General features: G+C 45.0%; 1 protein-coding gene across 1 annotated transcript in view; it reads right to left on the reverse strand.

The window, feature by feature from the left end:
* LOC139274683 (claudin-10-like) overlaps window positions 1–18,038 on the reverse strand; it is a 165,206-nt gene that overhangs the window by 84,865 nt on the left and 62,303 nt on the right. The window contains exon 2 of the mRNA XM_070891362.1: window positions 6,400–6,561. Coding sequence (XP_070747463.1) covers window positions 6,400–6,561 — 162 coding nt within the window. The remainder of the gene's footprint in view (window positions 1–6,399; window positions 6,562–18,038) is intronic.

Here is an 18,038-nt window from a genome sequence, read left to right on the forward strand (position 1 = left end):
GGTACTGGTGCATTTTTTTTACAGCATATACACATGCAAGTGCTTCATTTTCTACCATCCCATAGCCCCTTTCTGCCTGGGACAGACTTCTGGAGGCAGAAGCTCCCGGCTGTAACTGACCCTTGGCATTCACATGCTGCAACACACACCCGACCCCATAGGACGATGCATCGCACGTTAACACAAGTTTCTTACATGGGTCATATAGCGTTAACAGATTGTTGGAGCATAACAAATTGCATGCTCTGTCAAAAGCTCTTTCCTGGCTGTCCCCCCAGACCCATTCGCGACCTTTGCGTAGGAGCTCTAACAGCATGCTCAATTTGGGAAGAAAGTTACCAAAATAGTTCAGGAGTCCAAGGAACGAACGCAGCTCCGTCATGTTACGGGGTCTGGGTGCTCTCTGGATTGCTTCCATTTTGGACGCAGTAGGTCTGATCCCGTCTGCTGCTACCCTCATCCCCAGGAATTCTACCTCTGGAGCTAGGAAGACGCACTTCGCCTTTTTCAGTCGCACCTCCTCCATGTTGTGGAGGTGGTCTTCAGTATCGCAACCCGTGATGAGAATGTCGTCTTGAAAAACCACTGTCCTTGGAATCGACTTGAGGAGACTTTCCATGTTTCGTTGAAAGATCGCGGCGGCCGAGCGAATCCCAAACGGACATCTGTTGTACTCGAACAATCCCTTGTGTGTCGTGATGGTGGTCAGCTTCTTTGACTCACTCGCCAGCTCCTGGGTCATGTAAGCTAGGGTTAGGTCCAATTTTGAAAAAAGTTTGCCACCGGATAGCGTCGCAAAGAGGTCCTCCGCTCTCGGTAGCGGGTACTGGTCTTGGAGTGACACCCGATGGTGGCCTTGTAATCACCACATATCCTGACCGACCCATCCGCCTTGAGCACCGGCACAATCGGGTTCACCCAGTCACTGAATTTGACTGGCGAGATGATGCCTTCCCTCAGCAGGCGGTCCAATTCGCCTTCTATCTTTTCCCGCATCACATACGGCACCGCTCTGGTCTTGTGGTGTATAGCCTGGCGTCCGGGTTTATGTGAATCACTACCTTGGTCCCCATGAAAGTGCCAGTGACGGGTTGAAATAGTGAGTCAAATTTGTCCAGGACCTGTGAGCATGATATTCGCTTCACAAAAGAAATTGCATTGACAGCGCCCCATTTCCAGTTCATGACAGCAAGCCAACTCCTCCCCAGTAGTTCGGGACCGTCCCCTGGAACATTCCAGAGTGGCAACCTTTTCTCCGAATCTTTGTGGGTCACGACTACCGTGGCGCTGCCTAGCACCGGAATGATCTCCTTTGTATATGTCCGTAGCTGTGCATCAATCGGCAATAATTTTGGCCTCCTGGCCTTGGACGCCCACAACTTGTCGAACTGTTTGATACTCATCAGGGACTGGCTGGCCCCTGTGTCGAGCTCCATTGATACTGGGATGCCATTGAGGAGCATTTTCATAATTATCGGTTGCATCCTGGTGTATGAACTGTATATGTGCTCCACATGAACTCGCTGAACTTCAGTTTCCAGCGATTTCCCCCAGTGTTCATTTGGCCCCGTAGGGCTTACATCAGCCCCGTCCTCCTCGTACATCAACCTGGCTGCAGGCTTCCTGCACATACGCGCCAAGTGACCGCTGACGTTGCAATTTCTGCAGGTATATTGCTGATACCTGCAAGCTCTGGCTGTGTGTTTGCCTCCACACCTCCAACATGAGCCGTTGTTGGAAACAAAAGGTCCATTACCAGTCGATCGTCTCTGACTGTCTCTGTAACTAGGTGTTGATGGCCCCATTACTGGCCGCATTGTTCCTTGCGATGGCATGAATCGCCGTTCAGCTAGCCATTGTCTCTGTTGAATTCCCCCTTTGGGTTCGACTACATGCTCGGGCATGTCCGATTGCCCCTGTCTGCCTGGAGAACTGTGTGCCGCATTAACAATGTTGACCCCCTGTCCATTTGCTGCATTTAAACCAAGATTTTTGTCAAACATCATTCTGGTCTCTTCCTCCCCTGAGATAAATGTCTGGGCCATCAAAGCCGCCGTTTCCAGGGTCAAGTCTTTGGTCTCAATCAGCTTCTTGAAAATCCCAGCGTGCCCGACGCCCTCAATAAAAAAGTCTCACAGCATCTCTGCTCTGCATGCATCTGGGAACTTACATAGGCTCGCCAGTCGCCGGAGATCTGCCACAAAGTCTGGAACGCTTTGCCCTTCCCGCCGCCGGTGCGTGTAAAACCAGTGTCTCGCCATGTGCATGCTGCCCGCCAGTTTAAAGTGTTCCACGATCAACTTACTGAGCTCTTGTCCCCCGGCTTCTCTGGCGCTAGAAGGTCCTTCATCAGGGAGTACGTCCTGGATCCACAAACTGTCAGGAGATGAGCCCTGCATTTGTCGGCCGAATCCTGTCTCAACCATTCCTTGCAGACGAAACTTTGCTGTAGTCTCTCAATAAAATCGTCCCAATCATCACCGACACAGTGCCTCTCGTCTGTGCGTCTAGTGGCCATGCTTGCGTGGTTTAAATCCCAGTTTCTTGTCGCCAATTACTATACAGTATAAATGCACACGAGGCCCATACTTGAGAGAAGGTCACTCTGTGACCAGTAACCTTTATTCACCAGCACTGAAGTGACGAAGGTGGGTGGAGCTTCCCCATTTATACCTGAAAGCCCAGGTTAGGAGTGTCTCCCACAAGTTCACCACCCCCAGTGGTCAGTGTTCTCACGGTGTACAACTTAGGTCAGTTTATACATGGATTACAATGACAGTAGAATACATGACAGAATCGGACTGGTATCAATTACAGGTGTGCAATCCTACCCGCCCCATTTTCTTCTCTGTGCATTACCCAGGCAACGCTTTACATCTAGGCAGTAAAGATAAAAATCTATCCATTGTACAAGAACTAAAGTAGAAAACCAGCAGGTAACCTAAATTTTGTGTAGAACATAAGAACATCATAAATAGGAGCAGGAGTAGGCCATACGGCTCCTCGAGCCTGCTCCACCATTCAATAAGATCATCGCTGATCATCGACCTCAACTCCACTTTTCTGCCTACTCCCCATAATCCTTGACTCCCTTATCGTTCAAAAATCTGTCTATCTCAGCCTTGAATATATTCAATGACTAGCCCCACAGCTCTCTGGGGCAGAGAATTCCAAAGATTCACGACCCTCTGAGAGAAGAAATTCTTCATGTTTGCAATCAATTTGGTTTGCTGTGAAGCATTCAAAGTAAAAATATTTTCATTTCTTATTGTAATAGTTTAAATGTAATGCCTTGGATATATAAGAAACATAGGGCCCAAGTTTCCACAAGAAAAAAAACGGGCGCCCCTCCGAGCTGGGCGCCCGTTTTTCGCGCCTAAAACGGCGCCTAAAAAAATCCTCGGTAGTCTCCACCTACCTGCAGGTCCTCTGGCCCTCGGCGCAGTCAGCACGAGCTGTGGGGGGGCGGAGCCAGGTCCCGGCGCTGAAAACAGTGCCGGGACCTCTGCACATGCGCGCTACAGTCGGCACGCAAGTGCAGTAGCTCCAGGCGCCGAACTGTGTGGGAGGGGCCCGAAGCACGCAGCCCCTAGCCCTGGCCCAATGGCCTCACTGGGGCTGCTTGAATAAGGCTCCTCCCACGGCCAGCTCCTGCTCCCCCCCCCGACCAGACCCGACACCCGCTCCCCCCCCCCCCCCCCCCCCGCCGACCAGACCAGACCCGACACCCGCTCCCCTCCCCGCCCCGACCGAGACCCGACACCCGAGACCCGCTCCCCCCCCCCCGCCCCGACCCGACACCCGCTCCCCCCCCGCCCCGACCCGACACCCGACACCCGAGACCCGCTCCCCCCCCCCGCCCCGACCCGACACCCGCTCCCCCCCGCCCCGACCCGACACCCGACACCCGAGACCCGCTCCCCCCCCCCGCCCCGACCCGACACCCGCTCCCCCCCGCCCCGACCCGAGGCCCGCTCCCCGACCCGAGGCCCGCTCCCCACACCCCCGACCCGACACCCGCTCCCTCCCCCCGACCCGACACCCGACCCCCCCTCTCTCTCTCTCTCCCTCTCTCCCTCCCTCTCTCCCTCCCTCTCTCCCCTCTCTCTCTCCCTCTCCCCTCCCCTCTCTCTCTCCCTCTCCCCTCTCTCTCCCTCCCTCCCCTCTCTCCCTCCCCTCCCCCTCTCTCTCTCTCTCTCCCTCCCTCCCCTCTCTCTCTCTTCCCCCTCCTCTCTCTCTCTCTCTCTCTCTCCCTCCCCTCTCTCTCTCTCTCCCCCTCCCTCGCTCAGCGGCACGAACAGCTGCAGAATTCTCCCTGGCTGAAGCACTTTCACACAGGTAGAAAGATGGTTTATTTAATCTTTTCTTGGCTTATAAATGTTTATTCAGGTTGGATTTATTTGTATAATATTTGTAGAAGTATAAATAAGGATTTATTGTCAAATTTAATGAGTTCCCTTCCCCCCCACCTCGTTCTGGACGCCTAATTTGTAACCTGCGCCTGATTTTTTAATGTGTAGAACAGGTTTTTTCAGTTCTACAAAAATCTTCACTGGCGCCATTCTACTTTAGTTTGGAGTACGTTTTCACTGTGGAAACTTTCAAATCAGGCGTCAGTGGCCGGACACGCCCCCTTTAGAAGAAAAAATTCTGTTCTAAACTAGAACTGTTCTACCTGACTAGAACTGCAGAAAAAAAAATGTGGAGAATTGCGATTTCTAAAATAGTCCGTTCTCCACCAGTTGCTCCTAAAAATCAGGCGCGAATCATGTGGAAACTTGGGCCCATAGAAAGTAATTGTTTGAGATATAAGGTTAGTGGTAATCTTGGAGTGTTTAATATTATACTATATGTAATGGTGCTCTCAGCTGCTGGCAAGGAGACTGCTGTCATGTTTAATAACATCTGGCGTGCAATTTAACGACCAAATGGAGATTGGCTAACAGTCAACGCACTGTAATGGATGTTGAGGTTTGGTCGTCCAGGAAACAGTCCTTGAACCTGGGAAGCCTCACTGATAGAGGACAGACTCACAAAGTATTAGAACATGATGCCATGCATTGTCATTAATAAACAGTTATGAATAAGATATATATATCAGGTACTTTAGTCGTTATGTTACCGGACTTGTAGACCTTCCCTTTTGTTGTCTCACCTCTCTGCACTTCCCCTACCTCTGTACTTGTTTAAACCTGTTGCATCTCTAACTTTTATCAGTTCTGACGAAGGGTCATCGACCTGAAACATTAATTCTGTTCCTCTCTCCACAGATGTTGCCTGACTTGCTGAGTATTTCCAGCATTTTCTGTTTTATTTCAGATTTCCAGCATCCGCAGTATTTTGCTTTTGTATTAGTAATCCAGGGGCCTCGACAACTAATCCGGCGAATGTAAGTTCAAATCCAGTTTGAGAATTTGTATTCTGTTTTTAAAAGTTTGGAAATAAACAGCTGGTATCAATAAAAGTGACAATGAAACTTTTGGATTGTCGTAGAAATCCAACTTGCCTCGCTCCTCTTTCTCTCTGTAACCTCCACCAGCCCTATGACCCTCCAAGATCTCTGCACTCTTCCAATTCTGGCCTCTTGTGCATTTCCGAATTTAATTGCTCCACCATTGGCTTCTGTGCTTTCAGCTGCCTGGGCCCTAGGCTCTGGAATTCCCTCCTTAAGCCTTTCAGCTTCTCCACCTCTCTCTCCTCCTTTAAGAGGCTCCTTAAAACCTACCTCTTTGACAAAGGTTTTCGTCACCTATCCTAATATCGTAATATTTCCTTATGTGGCTCCATGTTAAATTTTGTTTGATAACGCCCCTGTTTTACTACATTAAACTCAAGTTGTTGTTGTGTCAATGACCTTTAGTATAGAAAGATGGAGTTGAGGTGAAAGATCAGCCATGACCTTATTACATAGCGGATCAGGCTCAAAGGACTGAATGGCCTATACCTGCTCCTATTTCTTATTTTCTTATGTTCTTGGGAAAGCTGCCGCCCTACTTATTTTGGCTTATATGTGCCTCCAGTGCCACATTCACAGCCCTCTGAAGTGGCCTGACAAGCCACTCAGTTGTATCAAATCGCTGCAAAGAATACTACAGTGGTTCAAGAAGAAGTCCTACCACCACCTTCTCAAAGACAACTAGGGATGGGCAATTAATGCTGGCCTTGCTATCGAAGCACACATTCTGTGAATTAATTTTTTTAAATGCAGTTTGAGAGTGCATAATGTATGGTTGTGCACAGTATGGACCTTATTTTGTTATAAGCCGAGTGAATAACCTGGTTCCTTTGCCTTTTAAATAAACTGCATTTTTTTTTAGAATTGTATCCTGAGTAAAACGTGCAGCGAAAACTGACCGAGGACGGTATCGACCCCTCTTGCACACTTGTAATCCTCCTTACCAGAAAGAATGAATAGCATTCCTGCGCAAAAGGTAATTTTTCCTTTAATCCTTTCTGGGCCTCCAATTTTCGTGCACTTCATCCCCACCAGTGAAAATATGCAACCAAAAAATCCCAGAGAAACAGCAGTAATCATGAGCCCTCTGCACACCTGGATATAAGCTGGATGAGAAAGAAACCAAACATTAGTAATATAAGAATTATTTGCTATTTATTGCTTTAGAAATTAGTATTTATAACAAATTTACGACAATGTGAAACACTTTTTCTCTTATATGCAATGACAAATCATATTTTTAATTGAGATAGTTGCGTGAAGTGCCACGGCCCACAGTGCAGGCACCACAATGGCCAAACGCAGCAGGAGAGAAGAATATTAAATCAAGAAATATTGACTACATAATACCAAACTTGGATTTTTAAAGCCTGTAGATTGTAGGAGGAATGGAAGACTAAGGGAAGGAAAGACGTCCATAGTTTTGAGTTAGAGAAGGAAATAAATCTGAATTATAAATGTTCATGCTTTCCTGAATTAGTGCTTCACTTTACCAGAAGAAACCAATATTGAGGATGTGAACTCTCAGCAGTTGGTATCTTTACAGAGAAATGAATGAGAAATTGCAAGAGACTAAGGAGGCTAATGTTCCAAGTTCATACTGGTAGCAGGGGGCCTTAGTCACTGCTCATAGCGCAGATAATGGGCTGACAGTCAGTAGTAATATGAAATATAGAAAAACGTAAAAGTCTGCAGGTGTGTTTTAGACAGAACCTCATGAACACATGAAACATGCATGTACACAATTGGGGGAAAAAGAAACTTTCAAATTGGGTATTAACTGTTTACACTGAGCCGTACGCTGGCCTTATTAAATCAATAATGAAACACATTTAAATGCAGTACATAGGCCTAAGTAGGCCTTGGAAAGAAGATGTGCAGGAAGCCATCATAACTGGGCACTAGGACTCAAAACTGGGTTGCGGTCTTGACACTGCAATCAACGCTGGAAGTGCGCCCGCCTTAAATTGGTGGGTGCCTATTTCATACATGCAAATTAGCCTGTTTGAGGACCCAAATGCCATTTTCAACAAATTTAGCATGCTATTCGTCAGGTCTACAATAGACACACAAATCATGGGCGGGAACAGTCAGGACAGCAACACTTCCAGCGTTATCTAAAGGAATCATCAGTCGTTCTTCGGTAAATCACCATTTTGACTCCTAGTGCACTGCTTTTGCTATTTTGGCTCTAATGGCTGTTGTCACGGACATTAAACAAGTATACATGAGCAGGAAGAGCTTCCAGTGAACAGGCAGCTGCTGTGTAATGACATGTGCCTAGTATCTGGGCAGCAGTCACAATGCCTTCATCCTGTGAGAGTCCTCAATTACCCCCTCTCCCACACCACGGTTCAAAGGCTGTCTACTTGGAGATAAGGGCTATTTCTTGTAGACATGGCTCATAGCACCTGCCAAGAATCCACCCATAGATGCCAAGGTGAGTTACAATCTAAGCCATGCCTACACCAGAGCCCTGATAGAGAAAATGATTAGCATCCTGAGCAACCCTTCCACTGCAGCAGTAATTCCAGGCTGCAAACGGTAGTAACATTCGTTAATCTGCAGTGAATGTCTGTATTAAGCAGATGGCAATGACTTCATCCCCTTCCCTATGGAGGCTACAAAACAGGAAGATGAGAAGGGAAAGGCTCATCTATTCAATTAGCTACCAGAGCTCTACAATAGCAGGTCACCAAGGGCTCTTTGGCTAAATCATTCCTGTTCCCCTGCACCAACAGGCATTCCCAACATCAGTCCGAGTCCTTCCACTATCCTTAGGACGGCACTCAACCCAAACACTAACATCGGCCTTTCAAGCTCTGGTCAACAAATTCTCACCAAACAAACCTTGCACATGAAGCATGTTGTAAATGACTGTAATTGACAATGAGCATTAACACATCCATAAGTCAATGATCACGAGGTGCAAGCCCCTAGTGCCTCGCTTTAACTCTCTCCTCCTTATTGTGGACCTCCTACGTGGTGCGACCCTAGGGGCTTCAGCGTGGAAGGTGGAAGGTTAATGAGCTTCCGATGGGGGCACTTGAGGTGGCTGTGGCCTCAAGAAGCTCAGACCTCAGAGAGCCCAGCTGCACATTGCAGCATCTCAACTCCCACTGGGCCGAGCTGGCTTTCTAGCACAGGATGGATATTGGTTGATGCATTGGCTGGGAAACAGTCTAGCCCAGCTGCAATTCTTGGATGGGCATTTGTTGAGGGGTTGACTTGGGGTGGGGGGGGGGGGCAGCTGTGATGTTATCTTGAAAGAGGACTGCAAGAGCCTCTCCCATTGTGCCACTGCCACTCGCATTTGGTGACATCTCGGCACTCGCAGTGAAGCCTTTATCCATCCTTTGACACAGAATGTGGCAGCCAGTGGAGATGCTGAAACCTAGAGCCTGAATGGCAGCAGTTTTAGTTTTTATTGACACTGTCAGAGCTGTCACCACTGGCTCTGTTATTGAGGGTCTTGCTGACCCCAAGCTGCATGGTTAACTGCATTGCCTCAATCCATATACAATAACATCACAGACTATCCAACATGGTGGGGATTCTCCTCAACAGGCCATCCAATGCACTGAACAATTATTGGTGCACACCAATCAGTTTTCTTTTAAAGGCTGTGCCCTGGAAGTCGTCATCTGTGCCTTTTGCAGCAGAGTTAGGATGCGAGCTTGCTCTCTGAAGAGGTATGTCAGGTGTCATCTTTTCCCCTGCCCTTGCTCCTCCCCTGTGCTTGGGGAATCTCTCAGTTTCAGACCCTAAAACTCATTACCTAAAGTACGCAGAGTGCCGATTACTGCGCTGAAAGAGTCACAATGAGTGACAGTACTTCTTTATGAGGGCTGCCTTCCGTTTCCTCTTCTGCAGCTGGTCCCAGGACTTACAAAGACAATGGAAAGAGGTGAGATAGACAAGAGTTAGCACATAGCTGCAATCAGAAACTGCAGCAGATGCATGGCTACTTTATGGGCCATGTGTTGTCATTCTGAGGGTGTGAGGGACAGAATTCATTCTCAAGAGAAAAAGAGAGGAAAATGGCCAAACACCTGCAGAGTCACTTTCTTCAGCCTCGTTATTTGCCACACTTTGTTCTCTTCCTCTGCCTATAACAGCTATTGCCAATCCTCCATTGATGGGAACTCCTGGATTGATAGTTACTCCCTCCTGTTGTACACCAGCTTGTGCTGCAGGAAGAGTATGACCGTGTTAATATGTGGACTGTTGAAGGGATGTAAAGACATTTGTAGCAGCTTACCATACTTTGCTTGATGAAGAGAAAAAAGTGTCAGGTGCATGGAAGAGAGAGCAGTATCTGTGAGGGCACGAGCAGGTGCAGAGTGTGCAAGTGGAAGAAGGAGGAGGTAAATTGAAGTGTACAGGTGTGATTGGAGAGAGATAGAAAGTGGGGTGCCAAGGCTTGTTAACATTGGGGCTACAGTAGAATGATGCAGGGTTGTGCAGATTGTGGTTGGGAATCTCACCTTAGCAGCACGAGTTGGATCATTGAACTTCTTCATACATTGCTGCCATTTCTATGATACCAAACCCCTGGCATTCACATGCTCTGTTACCTTTGCCCACTGTTGAAGGGCTATCTGGTAGGGCACTCTGTGCCTTTCTGTGGGGATCAATAACTCCTTCCTCCTGGTTACCTCTAACACCAAGACCTCTACGGCACTGTTTGAGAAATAGGGGGCTGCAACAGCATCTCATTCACCATAGACTAAATACACCTACCTTTTAAGTGATGCAGGCTACCTTTAAATCATGGGAGCCTCGCTAGATTTCTGCTCAACCCCAATGGGCAAGCTGTTAATTACAAGTCTAAGTAACACTGACAGTTTGCTCTTACTGTGGAAATTAAGCAGGTACCTCAAAATGGCATAAGAACGTAAGAAATAGGAGCAGGAGTAGGCCATACGGCTACTCGAGCCTGCTCTGTCAATTAATACGATCATGGACACAGGTCCACTTCCCTGCCTACTCCCCATAACCCCTTAATCCTTCATCGGTTAAGAAACTGTCTATCTCTGACTTAAATTTATTCAATGTGCCGGCTTCCACAACTCTCTGAGGCAGCGAATTCCACAGATTTACAACTCTCTGAGAGAAGAAATTCCTCCTCATCTCAGTTTTAAATGGGCGGCCCTTTATTCTAAGATCATGCCCTCTAGTTCTCGTCTCCCCTATTAGTGGAAACATCCTCTCTGCATCCACCTTGTCAAGTCCCCTCACAATCTTATACATGTCGATGAGATCACCTCTCATTCTTCTGAATTCCAATGAATACAGGCCCAACCTCCTCAACCTTTCCTCATAAGTCTACCTCTGGAATTAACCTTGTGAATCTTCTCTGAACTGCCTCCAAAGCAAGTATATCCTTTCGTTAATATGAAAACCAAAACTGCACGCAGTATTCCAGGTGTGGCGTCACCAGTACCCTGTATAACTGTAGCAAGACTTTCCTACTTTTATACTCCATCCCCTTTGCAATAAAGGCCAAGATTCCATTGGCCTTCCTGATCACTTGCTGTATCTGCATACTAACTTTTTATGTTCCATGCACATGTGCACCCAAGTCCCGCTGTACTGCAGCACTTTGCAATTTTTCTCCATTTAAATAATAACTTGCTCTTTGATTTTTTCTGCCAAAGTACATGACCTCACGCTTTCCAACATTATACTCCATCTGCCAAATTTTTGCCCACTCACTTAGTCTGTCTATGTCCTTTTGTTGATTTTTTGTGTCCTCCTCACACATTGCTTTTCCTCCCACCTTTGTATCATCAGCAAACTTGGCTACATTACACTCCGTCCTTTCTTCCAAGTCGTTAATATAGATTGTAAATAGTTGCGGTCCCAGCACTGATCCCTGTGGAACCATACTAGTTACTGATTGCCAACCTGAGAATGAACCATTTATCCTGACTCTCTGTTTTCTGTTAGTTAGCCAATCCTCTATCCATGCTAATATATTACCCCCAACCCCGTGAGTATCTTGTGCAGTAACCTTTTGTGTGGCACCTTGTCAAATGCCTTCTGGAAGTCCACTGGTTCCCCTTTATCCACCCAGTTCGTTACATCCTCAAATAATTACAGCAAATTTGTCAAATATGACTTCCCCTTCATAAATCCATGCTGACTCTGCCTGACCAAATTTTGCTTTTACAAATGTCCTGCGACTGTTTCTTTAATAATGGACTTCAACATTTTCCCAACCACAGATGTTAGGCTAACTGGTCTATAGTTTCCTGCTTTTTGTCTGCCACCTTTTTTAAATAAGAACATTACATTTGCAGTTTTCCAATCTGCTGGGACCTCCCCAGAATCCAGGAAATTTTGGTAAATTACAACCAATGCATCCACAATCCCTGCCGCTAGTTCTCTTAAGACCCTAGGATGCAAGCCATCAGGTCCAGGGGATTTATCTGCCTTTAGTCTCATTATCTTACTGAGTACCACCTCCTTACTGATTGTGATTGTCTTAAGTTCCTCCCCCCCTATAGCCCCTCGGCTATCCACTGTTGGAATATTGTTAGTGTCCTCTACCGTAAAGACTGATACAAAATATTTGTTCAGCGTTTCTGCCATCTCCATGTTCCCCATTACTAATTCCTCAGTCTCGTCCTCTTTGGGACCAACATTTACTTTAGCCACTCTTTTCCTTTTTATATACCTAGAGAAACTCTTGCTATCTGTTTTTATATTTTGTGCTAGTTTACTTTCATAGTCTATTTTCCCTTTCTTTATCATTTTTTTAGTCATTCTTTGCTGGCTTTTAAAAGCTTCCCAATCATCTGTCCTCCCACTAGTTTTGGCCACATTGTATGCCCTTGTTTTTAATTGGATACCGTTCTTTATTTCTTTAGTTAGCCACGGATGGCTATCTTTTCTTTTACACCCTTTTCTCCTCACTAGAATATATTTTCCTTGAGAGTTGTGAAATATCTCCTTAAATGTACACCACTGTTCGTCAACTGTCCTACACGTTAATCTATTTTCCCAGTCCACTTTAGCCAACTCTGCCCTCATACCTTCATAGTCTCCTTTATTTAAGCTTAGTACGCTGGTTAGAGATCCAACTTTCTCACCCTCCATCTGAATTTGAAATTCAACCATGCTATGATCACTCATTCCAAGAGGATCCTTTACTAGGAGATTGTTTATTAATCCTGTCTCATTACACCAGATCCAAGATAGCCTGCCCTCTGGTTGGTTCCGTTACATACTGCTCAAGGAACGCGTCCCTTATGCACTCTATGAACTCCTCCTCAAGGCTACCCTGACCAATTTGATTTGTCCAATCAATATGGAGGTTAAAATTACCCATGGTTATTGCTGTTCCCTTTTTACAAGCCCCCACTATTTCCTGGTTTATATTCTGACCAACAGAGATGCTACTGTTAGGGGGCCTATAGACTCCCACCTTATTATTTCCCCTTATTATTCCTTATCTCCACCCAAACTGGCAAATTGGCATACCTCGTGTCATCGAGTTCAGGATGTTGTAGCAGATCAACCACCTATTTTTGTTAGAGAGTTCAGATAGATGTCCCAAAGCAGTTCACAGCTAATAAATTACTTGTAAAGTGTAGTCATTGTTGTTTTGTATGCAAATATGGCAGCTAATTTGCATACAGAAAGTTCCCACAAGCAGCAATGAGATACATGACCAGATAATGAGATACATGACCAGATAATGAGATACATGACCAGATAATCTGTTTTGATGATGTTAGTTGAGGGATAGATGTTGGCCAGGACACCTCCTTTGCTCGTCTTTGAATAGTTCCATATGATCTTTTACATCCAATTGAAAGGGCCTCCATTTAAGATTTCATTAAATAGGTGGCCTATCTAACAATGCAGCACTCCCTCTGTACTGGGCTCAAATGCCAGCATAGATTATGTGCTCAATTCCTGGAGTGGGGCTTGAGCACACAACTTTCTGATAGAGTTGAGAGTTTTGCCACCGAGGCAAGCTGACACTTTTAAATAGTGTACATGACAGAAACTGCAAAGCAGAGGGACAAGGTAACAGAACAGATCTAAAATTTCCAAAGGCTGGAAGGATGTCAGATTATCAATTCCAATCACGATTCTCCCTCTCGAAGTCTCTTCCATCAACCAAAGTCCTTCCCTAAAAGGAGATAAAAGAGAATGATATCAGGAGTAGCAAAGACTAAAGATAATATTAATAGTAGTGTAAGGACAGGAATCTTTGCAACAAATGTATGAAAAATGATCTGGAGGAAAATTACATGACTCCAGTTAAAATGCCTTTAAAGTGACTTATAATTATTCTAACCTTACCTGTGGCATATTGCACTTATTTTAGCTCAAGCAATGATGACGACTACACATAAAGGTGTGTAATCTAAGTTTACAGTCATTACTGCTTTAGTGCTCCTTTTGGTGTGTCCCAAAACGTTGTTGCAAAGACTGTTCCTCAATATTCTCCTCAAGACGACCTTTAGTTGATTCTCGAAAACTGTTGACGATATTCTGGCATAGTAAGGAGAAGGACTGGAGCAGCATTGCTTTAACCAGAATGATTCCATGACAGCTAATGATTGCAAAACATCTTACAGTGCACTTATATCCCCATGCACCTGATTGAACCCACATTGCACAGTGTCCCAACATGTATATGGCTTCTGACATTTGGAGCAAAGGTACTGCTCCTGTGTGCACTGGGAATTGTGCTAAGTAAGATGAAGGGATATTAGCTGTGCACTCTGGCTTATCTGGCCCTACCTCCATAGGAAATATTTCCTACTGTTGCTCAGCCAAGTACTGAAAGCTCTTCTCCCTACATCATTTCAGTGCATGGCTTCTGATTCCAACCCTTCCTCAGTTATACCGGATTCAGCATGCTAACCAGGCTTCTCCTCTTTTGAAATCCCAATTGATTGGTCTTGTTCCTACCTGAAGGATGAAGATGTTGTTGAATCATCTGTGAAGATATAAGGAGAATATGGTTTTGCTCAGTTCATGTTGCACTATACATAACATGCCAAAGGCAACAAAGTGCTATAGCATAGCAACATTTTTCAGACAGTTGAACATCAAAACAGTATGGAATCAACTGAGGACAAAAGGAATTGATATTGGACCAAATCAATTAAATATGCATTAAAGGACTTTCATAGAATCATAGAATCATAGATGGTTACAGCATGGGAGAGCATAGCGTGCAAAGGCACTTCAACTAGCCCCTCTCCTCTGCCCTTTCCCCGTAGCCCTGCAAATTTGTTTCCTTCAGGCACTTTTGAAAGCCACGATTGAATCTGCTTCCACCATCCTTTCAGGCAGTGCATTCCAGATCCTAACCACACACTGTGTAAAAAAGTTTTTCCTCGTGTTGCCTTTGGTTCTTTTGTCAATCACCTTAAATCTGTGTCCTCTGATTCTTGACCCTTCTGCCAATAGGAACAGTTTCTCTCTATCTACTCTGTCCAGATCCTTCATGATTTTGAACACCTCCATCAAATCTCCTCTCAATCTTCTCTGCTCTAAGGAGAACAACCCCAGCTTCTCCAATCTATCCATGTAACTGAAGTCCCTCATCCCTGGAACCATTCTCATAAATCTTTTCTGCACCTTCTCTAAGGCCTTCACATCCTTCCTAAAGTGCGGTGCCCAGAATTGGACGCAGTACTCCAGTTGAGGCTGAACCAGTGTTTTATAAACGTTCATCATAATTTCAATGTTTTCGTACTCTTATTGTTGAAGCCCAGGATCCCATAAGCTTTTTTAACTGCTTTCTCAACCTGCCCTGCCACCTTCAACATTGTACCCTTTAGTTTATATTTCCTCTCCTCATTCTTTCTACTAAAATGTATCACTTTGTACTTTTCTGCTTTAAATTTCACCTGCCACATTTCTGCCCTTTCCACCAGCCTTTATTATTCATTATTGCAATACATATTGTACAATAGGGAATAGAAAAAATTATTGAAATTCTGAAGAGGTAGTTTTATAAACAAAGTACAACTTACCAGAATCACAGAAGCTAGATGGTGGGTCAAGCCCTTGTTCCACCAGGTGGACTTATTGGATCCATGTCAATATTCTCATGAGTGGCCACATTTGGATCTTGCACACCCAACCTTTATTACTGAACTCAATGTTTTGCCTATCTTCAAGTGTTACTGGAATTATAAAACTACAGTGTACTAAATGCTTGGATGATTTTCAGTTATATGTGGTTGCCTTTATGTGCCTACCGTTAAACCATTCAGTTTGATAAATTGTAGAACTAGCAATAAGATTAGAGAGCCGATTTTTACTTTTGGTATCTGAAATGGGCGGTACTGGATCATCCATCCGTTATGTACCCTGCTGAATGTTTCTTTCCATTGGCTCCATGTATAACTGAGAGCCCATCTGTCACCGCCTGTTTGTCACCACTGCTGAAAGTTACAATCAGCACTCTGTGCTCAGTTATATTTTCTGTACATTGAGGGGGAAGTTTTTTGAATAGATGAAATAGCTCATTTATGATATCGTACAATCATTCAATCCAGCAGGAGGCCATTTGGCCCATCTTGTCTGTGCCGACTCTCTGAAAAAGTAATCCAATTGGTTCTACTCCTTTGCTCTTTCCCCATAGCCCTGCAAATTTTTCTTTTTTAAATAGAGATCTAATTTCCTTTTAAAAGTTACCATTGAATCTGCATTCACCACCTTTTCAGGGAATGCATTTCAGATTATAGCAACTCACTGAAGAAAAAACATTCTCTTTACCTCCCCCTGACTGTTTTGCTAATTATTTAAAATCTGTGCTCTCTGGCTATCGATCTTCCTGCCAGTGGAAACAGCTTCTCCCTATTTATTCGATCAAAATCCCTCAGAATTTTGAACCCCTCTATTAACTCTCCTGTTAACCTTCTCTGCTTCAATGAGAGCAATCTCCAGAGCTGCGGAATTCCAAAAGGCAGAAAACGCTAGTGGGAGTTGTGTATAGACCACCAAATAGTAGTAGTGAGGTTGGGGACAGCATCAAACAAGAAATAAGGGATGTGTGCAATAAAGGTACAGCAGTAATCATGGGCGACTTTAATCGACATATTGATTGGGCTAACCTAACTGGTAGCAATGCGGTGGAGGAGGATTTCCTGGAGTGTATTAGGGATGGTTTTCTAGACCAATATGTCGAGGAACCAACCAGGGAGCTGGCCATCCTGGACTGGGTGATGTGTAATGAGAAGGGACTAATTGGCAATCTTGTTGTGCGAGGCCCCTTGGGGAAAAGTGACCATAATATGGTGGAATTCCTTATTAAGATGGAGAGTGACAAAGTTAATTCGGAAACTAGGGTCCTGAATTTAAGGAAAGGTAACTTCGACGGTAAGATGCGTGAATTGGCTCGAATTGACTGGCAAAGGATACTTAAAGGGTTGACGGTGGATAAGCAATGGCAAATATTTAAAAGATCACATGGATGAACTTCAGCAATTGTACATCCCTGTCTGGAGTAAAAATAAAACTGGGAAGGTGGCTCAACCATGGCTAACCAGGGAAATTAAGGATAGTGTTAAAACCAAGGAAGAGGCATATAAATTGGCTAGAAAAAGCAACAAACCTGAGGACTGGGAGAAATTTAGAATTCAACAGAGGAGGACTAAGGGTTTAATTAAGAGGGGGAAAATAGAGTACGAGAGGAAGCTTGCAGGGAACATAAAAACTGACTGCAAAAGCTTCTATAAATATGTGAAGAGAAAGAGATTAATAAAGACAAATGTAGGTCCCTTGCAGTCGGATTCAGGTGAATTTATAATGGGGAACAAAGAAATGGCAGACCAATTGAACCAATACTTCGGTTCTGTCTTCACAAAGGAAGATACAAATAACCTTCCGAATGTACTAGGGGACAGTGGGTCTAGTGAGAAGGAGGAACTGAAAGATATCCTTATTAGGCGGGAAATTGTGTTGGGGAAATTGATGGGATTAAAGGCCGATAAATCCCCGGGGCCTGATAGTCTGCATCCCAGAGTACTTAAGGAAGTGGCCTTAGAAATAGTGGATGCATTGGTGATCATTTTCCAATAGTCTATCGACTCTGGATCAGTTCCTATGGACTGGAGGGTAGCTAATGTAACACCACTTTTTAAAAAAGGAGGGAGAGAGAAAACAGGTAATTACAGGGGAAAATGTTGGAATCAATCATTAAGGATGAAATAGCAGCGCATTTGGAAAGCAGTGACAGGATCGGACCAAGTCAGCATGGATTTATGAAAGGGAAATCATGCTTGACAAATCTTCTAGAATTTTTTGAGGATGTAACTAGCAGAGTGGACAAGGGAGAACCAGTGGATGTGGTGTATTTGGACTTTCAAAAGGCTTTTGACAAGGTCCCACACAAGAGATTGGTGTGCAAAATTAAAGCACATGGTATTGGGGGTAATGGTGTGGCGTGGATAGACAACTGGTTGGCAGACAGGAAGCAGAGAGTCGGGATAAACGGGTCCTTTTCCGAATGGCAGGCAGTGACTAGTGGGGTGCCGCAGGGCTCAGTGCTGGGACCCCAGCTCTTTACAATATACATTAATGATTTGGATGAAGGAATAGAGTG

The sequence above is a fragment of the Pristiophorus japonicus genome, chromosome 10, assembly GCF_044704955.1.
Source record: "Pristiophorus japonicus isolate sPriJap1 chromosome 10, sPriJap1.hap1, whole genome shotgun sequence".
In the NCBI taxonomy this organism is placed as follows: domain Eukaryota; kingdom Metazoa; phylum Chordata; class Chondrichthyes; family Pristiophoridae; genus Pristiophorus; species Pristiophorus japonicus.